The 15,000-nt window shown below is 19.2% G+C and overlaps 5 protein-coding genes across 5 annotated transcripts in view; 1 reads left to right on the top strand and 4 right to left on the bottom strand.

The window, feature by feature from the left end:
* The window catches only part of PADL01_0210600 (asparagine--tRNA ligase), a gene marked incomplete at both ends in the record, with an annotated part of 1,827 nt that extends 157 nt beyond the window's left edge, over positions 1-1,670 (bottom strand). Inside the window, one exon of the mRNA XM_028682026.1 lies at positions 1-1,670. This exon is cut by the window's left edge and continues 157 nt beyond it. Coding sequence (XP_028536347.1) covers positions 1-1,670 — 1,670 coding nt within the window.
* A 1,626-nt stretch (positions 1,671-3,296) lies between these two features.
* On the bottom strand, positions 3,297-6,758 carry PADL01_0210500 (tyrosine kinase-like protein, putative; the record flags this gene model as incomplete). Its single annotated transcript, XM_028682015.1, has 1 exon — positions 3,297-6,758. One exon carries the CDS (start codon positions 6,756-6,758, stop codon positions 3,297-3,299), a length of 3,462 nt encoding a protein of 1,153 aa, XP_028536346.1.
* Positions 6,759-7,824: 1,066 nt separating this feature from the next.
* On the bottom strand, positions 7,825-8,451 carry PADL01_0210400 (dolichol-linked oligosaccharide biosynthesis enzyme, putative; the record flags this gene model as incomplete). Its single annotated transcript, XM_028682004.1, has 1 exon — positions 7,825-8,451. The coding sequence occupies one exon, from the start codon at positions 8,449-8,451 to the stop codon at positions 7,825-7,827; it is 627 nt and encodes a 208-aa protein (XP_028536345.1).
* A 967-nt stretch (positions 8,452-9,418) lies between these two features.
* Positions 9,419-13,117, bottom strand: PADL01_0210300 (GAF domain-related protein, putative; the record flags this gene model as incomplete). The annotated part of the gene is made up of 1 exon (XM_028681992.1): positions 9,419-13,117. One exon carries the CDS (start codon positions 13,115-13,117, stop codon positions 9,419-9,421), a length of 3,699 nt encoding a protein of 1,232 aa, XP_028536344.1.
* A 1,621-nt stretch (positions 13,118-14,738) lies between these two features.
* PADL01_0210200 (oxoacyl-ACP synthase) overlaps positions 14,739-15,000 on the top strand; it is a gene marked incomplete at both ends in the record, with an annotated part of 2,210 nt that continues 1,948 nt past the window's right edge. The window contains one exon of the mRNA XM_028681981.1: positions 14,739-14,883. Within this exon, the coding sequence (XP_028536343.1) occupies positions 14,739-14,883 (145 nt within the window). The remainder of the gene's footprint in view (positions 14,884-15,000) is intronic.

Here is a 15,000-nt window from a genome sequence, read left to right as displayed (position 1 = left end):
TCTATATTTAGATTTTTTTCTTTTATCATTTTATCTAATCGTTCTAAATTATCTTCTCTTTGCGATCCACCAATGACTTCTCCAATTTTAGGTACAAGAACATCCATAGCAGCAACTGTTTTATTATCCTCATTTAATTTCATATAGAATGCTTTTAGATCTTTTGGATAATTATAAACAATAACAGGTTTTTTAAAAATTTTTTCAGCTATAAATCTTTCATGTTCTGATTGTAAATCCATTCCCCATTCAACTTTAACTTCGAATGAATCTGAATAATTTTTTAAAATATCTATAGCATTAGTATAAGTAATTTTCGCAAAATCTTCATTTAATATATTTTTTAATCTATTGATTAAATTGGGTTCTACATTTTCTTCAAAATAATATATATCATGAAAATTATTATTTAATACATAATCGATACAATATTTTATATAAGCTTCAGCTAATTCCATATTATCGAATAAATCTGCAAAAGCGATTTCGGGTTCTATCATCCAAAATTCAGCTAGATGTCTAGATGTATGAGAATTTTCAGCTCTAAATGTGGGTCCAAAGGTATATACATCTCCCATAGATGAACATAAATTTTCTAATGACAATTGTCCACTTACTGTTAAAAAAGCTTGTTTACTAAAAAAATCTTTTTTATAATCAATAAGATAACTCTCTTCATGTTGTGGAGAAGAAATTTTATTATTATTATTATCATTATTGTTGTTGTTGCTATTATTACATGTATTATTATTTGTAGTATCATTTACATTATCCTTTTTTGCATTTTTATCATTAAGAGTATCTTCACGTTTTTCCTTTTTCTTGTTTTTGAGATTAACCTTTGGTATTGTACGAATATCACCACTTTCATTTAAAAGAGTAGTGACTGTAAACATTTCTCCTCCTCCTTCACAATCTGAAGTAGTTATAAGTGGTGTATGAATATATAAGAATCCTCTACTTTGAAAAAATAAATGTGTAGCAATAGATAAAGAGTTTCTAATTCTAATTACTGAACTAATAAAATAACTTCTAGGTCTTAGATGTGCCACTTCTCTAAGAAATTCTTTCCCGTGATTTTTTTTAGATAATGGATATTTCTGAGGATCTAAATTTTCACCATATATTTCAAAATTATGAATATCATTATTATTTAATGCTAATTCTACATTTTCTTTTAATAAACTCTTTTTATTATTATCATTCTGAACAGGTGATATAATTAATTCACCTGTAAAACGAAAACAACAACCTGCTCCACATTTTAATAATTTCTCATAATTTTCTATACACTGATTTACAACAATCTGTAAATTTAAATGACATGATCCATCATTCAAATTTACAAAACAAAATCTTCCACCTCCTTGTTTACGTATAGCTTTACTCCAACCACATACAGTAATTATTTTACCAATATAATTATTTTCTACTTTATTATTATTATTATATTCTTTTTCACTTCTTGGAACATTTAATACATTACATATTTTTACTCTTCCTCGACTACCTCTCTCACTTATATGTAACAAATCTACCTGTGGTTTTAATAACCCTTCAGTCATTGGTTTCAATTTCTTCATTTGCATTTCCTTCTCATTCTCCACCTGAAACTCTTGTGCCTTTTGTAGTATTTCCTCATTCACAATAATATCGTCTTTCTCACACATTTTGAAAAATAAAAAAATAAAAAAATAAAAATATATATATATATATATATATATATTGTATATATTTTATTATTGGGGGAATTATAGTAATATTATATATATTCTTATATATATATTATTTTATATATATAATATATTTTTAACAAAATGTTAATATAATTATTTTTTTTAAGGGAAATGTATTCTTTTTATATATTTTATTTTAATATTAATAATTTTATAATTTTATAATATTATAATTTCCTATTATTTAAATCAATATCACTACATAAATTAAAATAATTATATAATATATATAATATATTTATATTTATTTTTTTAATAAGTATATAGAAATGTAAAACAAAATAAATATTATTTCAATATATTTATTTGTTATATATTTTTATGTAAAAATATTAATAAAAAAATAAAAATATATATTATAAATAAAATATATTATATATATATATATATGCATATATTTTTATGGTGATAATATAAAATAAAATATGACTATTTAAGAATATATCATATTATTATATATAATATTTTCAATATGTACCTATTTTATAAGAATGTTAAAAATATATATTTTTCATCTCTTTTTTTTTTTTTAATGCATATATATAATATATATATTATATGTATATATTATATATACATATTACAATATGAATAAAATATATAGGGGAATAATTTATTATTATATATATTTTTTTAACTATTCTAATATATTATAATATTTTTTTTTTAATGAAATATAGAGAATTAAAAATAAAAAATGCTACATGCATATATCAATATATCATTTAATAAAATATATATAATAGTGAAAAATGTTTATATTATATGAACTACTTTTCATTTTTAAATAGGTACCAATTTTATAATATACAAATAATTATATATAATACATATATATATATATATTTTTTTTTTTTTTTTTTTTTTTAAAGAAATACCCCTATTTTTAACCAGTGTATTCATAATACACGCTCATCTATCATCCTTTTTTCAAACCCTTTCTTTAATATTTTGAAAACACATTTTAATATCTTTTTATTATACTTTAAATATTTCTCTGCATAAGAATACAAAATTGGTGTTATTTATAATTTTAAAATGTACAAAGAGGAAAAGTTCTTTTTTTTATTTTTTTTTTCCTTAACGGCCACAAAAAAAAAAAAAAAAAAAAAAAATTAATATAATAATATATCTTAGTAATTTAAAAAATAAGCGAATTATATAATATAAACAAATGAGCAAAAAGAAAACTTTAAAATAATACAATTATAAATTGACAAATAAAAAAAAAAAAAAAAAAAAATTAATTATTTAAATGGTATATATATATATATATATATATATATATATATATATATATATATATATATATATATGTATATATGTATATATGTATATATATATATATGTGTTTATATTTTTAAATAATTTACAATTAAACATGTATATAATTGTACATAATTATAACATAATTATATAAAAATAGAATAAATACATAAATATTTACATAAATATATATACGTATGTGTGTGTATGTATTTATTTATTTATTTTGATTTATATTAACTTCTTCCTTTTAATATTTATACCCTCTTGTGACAAGTAGCCTTTGTTTTTTGGCTAGTCAAAAAAAAAACTCGTGTAATCCTCCTTTGGGTTATCTGTAACATTATACAACAAATCAAAATATTCAGACCAGAATAAAAAAGATTTTCGCTTATGCTTATTTTTATGTAAACATGAATGCAATATATATCTTAACTGGTCTGGAATATTTTTATCTGTTACAATTAATTTTTTATTAGTATATCCAACATGAGCTATAATATCTAAAGGATTTTTTATCTCACTAAAAGGAATTTTTCTATGAATCATTTCCCATAAAATGACTCCAAAAGAATATATATCAGCTTCTTTTGTATATCCTTCACTTCTTAATACTTCAGGGGCTGTCCACTGATATGTACCTACAATACCTAGATATTTAGGCTTGTTATATTTATTAAATACAGATAATCCAAAGTCACATATTTTAATATCTCTTGTTATAGACATTAAAATGTTTGAAGATTTTAAATCACAATGCATAATACCTTTATTATGCAAAAAAGACATAAATGCTATTATATCTTTGGATATTTTAATAATATCTTGTAATTTAATTTTTACTTTATATCTATGTAAAATATCAAATAAAGTTCCATATTGAACATATTCTAATACTATAGCTCTTGGATTATTTATAGCTCCTAAAAATAAGGTAACATTTGGATGTCTTAAATTAGATACAATAAATAATTCTGTAAAATATTCTAATATATTTTTTTTTTTATTTAAAAATATTTTTAATGCTGTATTGTTAATACTATAATGTATATCAAAAAATTTATTTATTCTTAATATATTTTTATTACCATATATACATCTATATACATTACTATAACCTCCTCTACCTATTAAATTTAAAATATGTAATTGGTTTTTCTTTAAAATAAAATGTTCATTTATTTTTTCATTTAATATATTATTACTTTTCTTCTTATATTTATATTTTTCTCTTAATCTTAATAAATATTGTACACACAAATATATATATTTTCTCATCATTTTATTTTCTATTTTCATTTCTTTTAATAACTTCTTATCAATATATTTTAAACAATAACCATCCAAACGATGATTGATAAAAATCTCTAATATTTCTTTTGGTATCCCTACCAAAAAAAAAAATAAATTTAATTCATAAATGTTCCAGTATATATAATTCTGAGCTTGAAATAATTTTTTTTTTTTTTGTCTTTTTCTTAAAAATAATGGAAATGTATCATGTTTTAACTTGTCATAATTTTTTTTTTCCCCCTCTTCATCCATAGGAGGTTTTAAAACGAATACATTATCCAAAAAATTATCATTAAAAATGTAATTATTAAATAACCAGTTCTTATCACGTTGTTTTAATTTTTTATGTATGTTACATTTGAAGTTTTCCTTTATTTTTTTTTCATGTTTATTTATTTTAAAAGAGGAGCACGTTCTTTTCGATTTTATACACACACATGTATTATTACATAAATTATCATTATGTATCTTATCATTATATAACTTCTTTTTATTCTTAATTGTAGAAGAATATACACTATTATCCCTTTTTTTAATCTTTTTCTTTTTATTTTCATAAAAATTATTACTACCACTATATATATTCATATGATAAGAATTCGCGGTGTCTGTATTACTTTTAGTGGAAAAAGTATTACTACAACTATTTATATCATCTACAATCGTTTCTCTTTTGTTTGGTATAATATTATATGGAATATCATTTGTTCTTATATTATTAATTATCTTATCAGTATAAATAATTTCATCATTTTTTTTGTGTATAATAATATTTTCATCTTCCTTCTTTTCAGTAGTGTTATTAAAAAATTTATATATACCTTTTTCTTTAAAAAAAAATGGTACTTTTAATTTATCTTTTTTTATTTTATCCTTTTGATAGTTATAAATAATATCATCCTTACCACTTTCTAAATTATAACATTTGTTATATGCATTTTTAAATAATACAAATTCTTCAATATCATTATGTTTTTTTGGTCTTTTTAAAAAAAAAGGTATTTCAATATTCTTTTTCTTTTCTTTATTTTCATAATCACAGATTGAATGATTATGAGAAAACTCTACTTCTTCATAAATCATACTTTTCAAGTTGTAAAAATATTCTTTCTTTTTATTATTATTAATCATTGTATAACTTTCTTCTTTTTTTTTCATATTTTCTATCATATTATATTTTGTTTTTATTTCATCTGACAAAAATAAATAGCCATTTTTTTTTTCACCACTGCTGGTAGATGTGTTTTTGTTTTTTTGTTCATAAATGCTTGTAGATGTATGCTTATTTTTTTTTTCATCACTGCTTGTAGATGTATTTTTGTTTTTTTTTTCATCACTGCTTGTAGATGTATGCTTATTTTTTTTTTCATCACTGCTTGTAGATGTATGCTTTTTTTTTTTTTCATCACTGCTTGTAGATGTATGTTTATTTTTTTTTTCATCACTGCTTGTAGATGTATGTTTATTTTTTTTTTCATCACTGCTTGTAGATGTATGCTTATTATTTTCTTTCCTTTTGTTATAAATTATCATATTTTCATGTGCTGCATGTCTACAAATTGTTTTCATGTGTCCGTTTTCATGTTGTGTTTTATTTCCCGCCTGTTTTATTTTATGTAATTGTTCCTTGAAAATATTATATGTATTATCATTTTTATTAAAACTATAATTTTTATAAGTATGTATTATATCCTGTATTTGAGTGTTTTTCCTATTTGTATGTGTGACGAAAAAAAGTTCCTTTATACATTTTAAAAAAGTGATTTTATCATGAACATTTTCTTGTTTCTTTTTCATTTTGTGTGTTATATGATTATAAAAATTTATAAATCCCAAAAGTTTGTTTTTATATTCTTTTTGTAAAAATAAATAAATTTTTTTTTTATTATGTGTATTATAATAATGTTTAATGTCTATATTTTTCATGTTCATATATTTTTGATCATTTGAAAATAAAAGGTCAACGTATATAATTTTGTTTTTATAAAATATACAACTGTATATAAAGTAATTGTTATAATTAATTAAAATACCTTTTCCGTGTTTTTTCCCTTTTTTATAACTACCTATATAAATATATCTATTTTCATGGATGCAGATATTTCCTTTGACAAATTCGTTTTCACTACTACAATGAAAGTTTAATTGATCATCACAATAAATATTGTTATGATTAATATTATAGTAAGCATTATTATTATTTACATCTTTATAATGAATTTTATCTTTTCCATACATTCCATTTTCAACTTTATTCCTATATGTATGACCACACAAACAACATAATAATTCTAACCCAAATAAATATTTTTCATCATTTTTAAATAAACCTTCATATTTATTTCCGTTATTATTTATTTGTAAACCCCATCCATTCTTTTGTCCGTTTTTTATTTTTCCGATATAAACTCCCCTGACATTTTTTATATAAGAAACCTTATTACATGTTATTCTTTTTCCCATATCATTTTTTTTAAAAGGGCATGTTAAAAATATATACACATATAAATAAATATAAATATAAATATATATATATATATATATTTATATATATATGATATATGTGTATATATTTATTTGGTAACAATATATATGTAAAAAAAGGTATATATGAATATTATCACGTATGTATATTACACACAAACATATTATTCATTATATATATATATATATATACATATATTTTTATTTTAACATTTGTAGATAATAAAATGTAAACATTATTTTATTTATATTATTTTAAAAAAAAAAAAAAGTATAAAAAGAATGAAGCATATAAAATTATTTTTTTTTTTTTTTTTTTTTTTTTTTTTTTTTTTGAATAAAGCTCAAATGTGTTCATATTTTTATAAAATTTCTGACAGTAAAAAAAAAAAAATAAAGCAAATCACGAAAATGTATTATAATGGCAACATATATAATATATGACACTTTATAAACTTAAAAAAAAAAAATTAAAGAAATATATAGATAATGAAAAAAGCGTTTACATTTTTGATCATAAAAAATGAAATAATATATCTCTAATCTTACTATTGAAAAAGGAAAATTTTATGTATAAACAAATAAAATATAAAAATCGTAAAAAGGAGGTTATAAGGAGAAGAAAATTAAAACACATAACCATTAATATATATATATATATATATATGTATATATTTTGGGTCCAATTTTTTTCGACGAACTTTAGAAAATATTAAGGTAATTATTTTTTAATGTAATAAATTATGAAAAATATTAAAAAGATAAAATTAATAATATATATATATATAATTTAATTATTTTTTTAAGTTTATGGTGAAAAATATTATGTTCTCATATAATGACAAATATTATTATATTCTTTTTTTTTTGTATGAAAAAATGAAGAAAATGTTTTAAATGTTACTTTTTAATAAGGTTCACAAAAAAAAATAAAATAAAATAATAAATAAATAAATATTAAAAAATAAATCATGTAGTAATATTAAAATTTTTTTTTTTTTTTTTTTTTTTTTTTTTTTTTTTTTTTTTAAAAAACCAAATAGGTTCAGAAAAAGTATCCATAACATTTTGCTTTTTTATATTTCTTCTGTAAGTGTTCAGAAAAAACAACAAACATATCAGCAAAATAATATAAAAGTTTAGCACTTAAAGACAAAGAATAAACTCTGCATATACTTTCTATATAAACAATTTTAATTTTTTTTAGAAAGATATATTTTCGAAATATCAATGAATATACGACGGGTACACATACACCTGGACCATTAACTATAATTACTTTCATATTATTCATTTTATATGTTAAAAAAATACAATATAAAAATGAATAAATTAATTTTATAAAAGACAAACAATAGGAATCTCCAACATTTCGACATCTTGGTATTACAAAAAAATTCTTTTCATAATTTAATAATTCATTTTCTGTTTTTATTTTACTTAAATTGTCATTATGTGAATAAAAAAAATTAAAAACAATATTTCTATTTTTTATATGTTTAAGTATTTGAATCATTTCATAAGTATGACCTCCAGATCCAAGTACAACCCCCATTTCAACTATTTCATTTTCCTCCTTATTTTTATATGTATAATTACTTTTCAAAAATATATTTATAACAAACCATAAGAATACTAATGCATTCACAATACAAAGAAAAAGAAATACCATTTTCTTTTTTAAAATATCTTCTTTTTCTCACAAGCTATAAATTATTATAATATATATATATATATATTACATATGTTTTACATATTGTTTAATGTATGCTTCCCATAGTTTCTTTTAGGTATCTTATGAAATAAAATAAAAAAAAATAAAATAATAATAATAATATACGTGATTACACATTTTTACATATATGTATATATTAATAATTAATGTGTATACAAAATATGCAATTTTTATTATTTTCTTTATTTTTTTAAAAAAAATATTCAATACACCTCTAGTATATTCAAGAAGTTCAAACTTTTTATTGTTCTTTTGAGGAAGAAAAAGAGAATATTTTTTTTTTTTTTTTATCTTCATATAAACCTTAATAATTTTTTGAGAGTGCAATAAATTATTTCAAATGTTGCACTAAAAAAAAAAAAAAAAATGTACCTTTGTACATAAATAAAATATATATATATATATATATATGTGTGATATTTTTTATTTTTTATTTTGCTTTAACTGTTAAGAATTTAAATATACTTAATTTAAGAAACAAATATATTTTATATATATAATATGTTAAAATTAAAAGTGTCACGAAAAAGATATATACACATATATATGTATAGGAAATAAAAAAAAATCGATAGACAATTTGCTCATATTTTGTAAAGCATATAAAAATAATACTTATTATCATACACATCGTATAAATAAAAAGGAACAATAAAAAAAAAAAAAAAAAAATTAACATATACATAGAACTACTCATCATATTATTTATATGTATTTGAAATAAGTATAAAGTTTATTTTACTATTATGGAAAAATATTTCCATTAAAAAGTAAGGATGATAGAATTATAAGAGAAAAAAAAATTATATGTGCAACAAAAAATAAATTACATATAAATGAACAAATAAATAAATATATATATATATATATATATATGTTTCATATATATATTTTTTTTTTTTTTTTATCTATCTACTGTCACGATGGCACTTTTTTTTTCGAGATTATGATCTAACATGTTGGGTACCTTCTTGGTATGTGTGTTAAGACCAAAATAGTTTTCAGCTATATATAAATCTTGATAATTAAAATAATGAAAATTTTTTCTTCTTAATTTTTTTCTACAATAATAATATATAATATATTTATAAATAAGATCGTGCATAGTATAATTTTTGAAAAGATACAAATTTCTATATGAGATAAAATCTATGGTTTTTATATTATAGTACATACTTGAGGTAGTACAGTTGATAGATATATTTTCAAAAATTTTATTTAATATAAAATGATTAATTATTTTAAAATCTATAATTGATGAATTATGTAAACTAATAACAAAATGTAAATTTTTATAATATATATTTTTTATTTCATTTTGACATGATAAATTAAACCAGAATTCATCTAATATATGTGGATGAAAACTTTTCATAATATAACATAATTTTTTTAATTTTTTTTTTTTTTTAATTATAAAAAACTTATAATTATTACTGAAAATTTTATTTAAATTATATTTATATATTTTTTTTAACATTTTAAAATATTTCATATCCATTCTTTTTTCATATCCATTTACAAATATTATTTCTTTTATTTGTGGAAAATTAGAAAAAAAACATTTTTCACCATATGCATTAGACATATATAATTTTATAACATCATTTAAAATATTTTGTTTGGGAAATAATAAAGTATTAATTCTTTCTGATATATATACATTCATTTTTAAAACTTCTACAAAATGTTTTATATTTAAATCCTTATTAAATATAGAACTATTCAAAGAATATTCCTTAAGATTATCACTATAAATATTATTATTACTATTATCAATATTATTATTATTCATATTATTTTTATTTGTTAATTTCAATTTATTTTTCATTGTCTTAATTTGAGAATCATCCTCAAATATTTCTTTCTTTACCTTTTTGTATATATTATCCCTATTTAGCATATCATAAAGTTTTTCACTTGTTGAAAATATGATAGAATTATTATAATTATTATTATAACTATTAATATTATTATTATTATTATTATTTTCATTTTTTGTAATATAGGAACCATTTCCCTCTTTCACATATAAATCCCTGAACAATTTAAACATAGGAATACTATTTTTCATGTTAAAGAACAACAAATTGTTTTCTTTTATTCTCTTAAATAGTTGTTCAACATTTTCTATATTATATAATATATAATATATATCAAAATTTTCATTTACATTATTCATATAATACTTATTCTTATTTAATAATTTGAAATAAAATATATCATCTTGTAAATTACCATCCATATTATTCTTATTTATATCTGTGGTTGAAGTGTATAATTTTTTTTTCTCATTATATGTTTTGCTACTATTAATAATATCATTACTACTTGTATCCTCATTTATTTTGTCACTTGTTAAAATTTTGTCCTTCATAGTTTTATCACTATTAAAAAGTAATAATTGATGTTCGATATTATTGACTGTATGTTCTTTTATATTCCCTTTATAATCCATATAATTATCAAATGTATGTGTATATATATTATTACTAAATTTATTATTATCAATATTGTTATTCTTTTCATTTTGTATACTATCATTTTTATTATATATATTATTTTTTTCTACATAATAATTATCTTGAATTAATTCATACTCGTTTTCATCATGATTATCTCTATTTTGCTTATATAATATATTTTCATTTTTTTCATCCTGTTCATATATCTTATTATATTTATCATCATCATTATCTATGTGATTTTTATTTTCTTTGACATTTTGTTGATATTCATATTCTTCGTCTTCTTCCTCATCTTCTTCCTCATCTTCTTCCTCATCTTCATCTTCATCTTCCTCCTCATCTTCATTCAATTCTTCCTCCTCATCTTCATCTTCATTCAATTCTGTCCTCTCTCCATTTTCATCACCTTCGTCAAATATTTTATCATCCTCTTTTTCCCTTTTTAAAATATCATATGGAAGAATATTCCTTTTTTGTCTTTTTTTTTTCTTTTTTTTTTTATTATCTTCATATTGTTCTTCGTTCATTTTTTCTTTGTTTGTTTCTTTTTCTTTCTCTGTAAGGTCTCTCCCCTCTTCATCAGCATCATCATTATTATGATCATCGTCGTTATCATCTTCTTCTTCGTCTTCTTCTTCGTCTTCCTCTTTAACGCTATTTTTTTCCTTATCAAAAATTATCATTTTTTGGTCCCCTTCACTTATATAATGAAACTTTTCCATAAAAATAGAAATATGCTTGCACATCATTTCAGCTAGCTTTTCATCATCTCTTGTAAAATATCCACCATGGGATCTTAATTTATTTAAGAACATAAGAACCCCCACAACTTCATCATTTTTATCTAAAATAGGTGCAGCTAGAATGGTTTTAGTTTTGAAATTAAATTTTTCATCATGTGAAGGATTAAACAATTCATGATTAGCTACATCCTTACAATTGATAATTTCTTTATTTCTTAAAACCCATAAATTGAAACTTTTTTCATCACTATCTGCAGAAATTTTTATAATATTTTTTCTTCCATGTATTGCTTTACTCCATAACTCATTTTTTGCCTTGTCATATAAAAATAAAGTAGAAGCTTCACAATTTAAAACATTTGAACAATCACACATGACCATTTGAAAAATAAAATCAAGTTCTTTCTTTTTTTTTAAACGTTCACTTTTTGTAGTGTCAATAAAAATTAACTGAACCATACCTAAAGCACAACCAAATAATATACCTAAAACAGAACCTATTAAAGTGTAATATTGATAAACTTTATTTTTTATATCATATTTTATGGGCTGAATTATTTTATAGGTCTGAAGTAAATAATTTAAAACATATCCAAAAAATATACCAAACGTATCACTACATAATTGACCAAAAGAAGCAGCACCAAGAGTTGATATACCAAAAGTTACTCCTATGGATGCATCGAATATATCACCTAAACGTATCATAATAAATTGATCCATAAAACCAAAACCAATCATAGGTATAGAAGAACAAAATATAATATTTAAAATCTTTTTTATTTCTTTCTTTTTTCTCATTTTATCATTTTCTTCATCTTGTTCAAATGAATCTCTTTCATATTTGTCATTATCATATTCATCATTATCTTTTCTTTTTTTTTCTAAATTACTATCACTAAGGTCATTTTCTACAACTTCATTTTTTATAGTCAGTTGTGTATTATTTAAATCATTACAGCTAATGTTTTTATCTTCTTTTTTTTTTTCTTCATCCAATGTCCTATATTTTACTATATTGCATTTTTTTCCTTCTGATGTTGAAAAAAAACTACACTGACATTTTTTATAAGTATCCATATTTCTAAACTTTAAAAGATTTGTTTCATCAAAATGTAATTTATTTATTTGCCCTATGCATTTTTTCACACCATCACTTTTTATATAATTATCATTACTTATGTTATCATTCTTATTTTCATTATTTATTTGTTCAGTAACCAATGATGTATTCCTACTATTACTGTCACCATTTTGATTTTTTTTATGTAACCATAAATTATTATGATAACAAACTTTTAAAGATGAAAATAATTTGAAATGAAAATATTTTTTATATAATAGACATGATGACTTATGCTTCAGGGCAACATTTAACACTCTCTCATTCATAATTTGAAGGGGAACAAAAAATAAAAAATAAAAAAAAAAAAAAAAAAAAAAAAAGATTTTTAATAGTTCAATATAATAAAGACTATTAAATTAATTTTTTTTTTTTTTTTTTTTTTTTATCATTTTAAAATATCATAGCTTCAAAAAAAATATGTGGTATATTTCAATTTTTTATTTAATATATATATATATGTATATGCATACACGTATGAGCATATATAATAATATAAATAATAGTTATTTTATTTATTTATTATATATATATATTTTTTTTTTTTTAATTTCCTGTTTAGAACTTTTAAAAATATATTCCTTCAAAATTATCCTTTTTATTTTTCTTTAAAAAATACAATATTACACAAAATATTTTTTTCTTCTACTGTGTTATTCATATGCATATAAATAAAAACATATTATACTATATTAGTTAAATATTTCATCACATTAATTTTATTATATATATATATATATATACATTCACTTATATATTATTTAATTTTTTTGATATTTTTGACATGTTTATAATAATTATTTTAATTTATAACACTTAAATATATCATTTTAATATAAAAAATATGTATTGTCTAACTGAAACATTTGGAAATTTTATTTTCCACATACAAGTTATTATGTGTACATCAATATTATAATTATTTTATAAAAATGTCGCTATAACTGATTTTATATTTAATAAATATGAAATGTGCTCTTATAACTCATATATATATATATATATATATATATATTTAATATATGTAGATATAATGAAAATATTCCTAACATTTTCTTTTGTATATTAACCCATATGTGTAGGCAAAAAAATAAATAAAAAAATAAAATAATAAAATATTTAGTAGTATAAATTGAGAGAAATACAACTAAATATGTATTGTTTTTATAAATATGTATTCACATATATATATTTTTATTTTTATTTTTATCCCCAATACTATTTCTTTCATAATAAAAAATATATAGAAAGGTATATATTATTTAAAATAAATTTTAACTATTCTTGAAATAATTATAATTCTTAAAATTTTATAAATTAATGAAAGCATAAATATTAACGGAGCAATTAAAATATATCTTAAAAAATAATACCATATATATATATATATATATATATATATATATATGTATGTATGTATATATTTCTTTATTTTTTCAATAGTCTTATTATTTTTATTTTCGTATTATATATAGAAACCTTATATAAACAACATATTTGAAAAAATAATATACTATATGAAACAATTCAATATTTATAAATATCCCAATTGTCAATACATGTACATATATATTAATTTAACGCTATATAGTGCCACTTTTTTTTCTTTTTTTCCACCTCACCTTTATTTATATATATATATATATAATAAAGAACAAGTAATACACTTATAAAAAATAAAATACACATATATAAAAATATATATACATTTTTTTTCTCTTTCTCTCTTCTTTTTTTTTTTTTTTTTTTTTTTGTCATATTTTCAATATATAAAAAAATACAAATATATAATCATATGTTATAACATGTATGCTTCAAAAAAAGTAACAATAATATATAATAGTATAATACAACACAAAAAAATAAAAAAAAAAGAAGAAAAAAAAGAAAATGTTTCTTTATTTTATTACATATCTGTGTATTTTCTATAATAATATTTATTCTGTAGAATTAAATAAAAATAATAAATATAATTTTATAAATAATGTACATAATATAAAGTATAGAACTAAAATACGTGCTATCCATGGGAAAAGTAATAAATACCTTTACATGTTTGTATGTATTTATTTATTTTATTTTTGTTCTGATTCAAAAATTATTCCAGTTCTATAATATAATTTTTGAGCATGTGCCATTGAAAAAAGATTTA

The sequence above is a fragment of the Plasmodium sp. gorilla clade G2 genome (genome assembly GCF_900097015.1).
Source record: "Plasmodium sp. gorilla clade G2 genome assembly, chromosome: 2".
Lineage (NCBI taxonomy): Eukaryota > Apicomplexa > Aconoidasida > Haemosporida > Plasmodiidae > Plasmodium > Plasmodium adleri (nom. inval.).
This window is presented reverse-complemented; position numbering and strand designations above follow the sequence as displayed.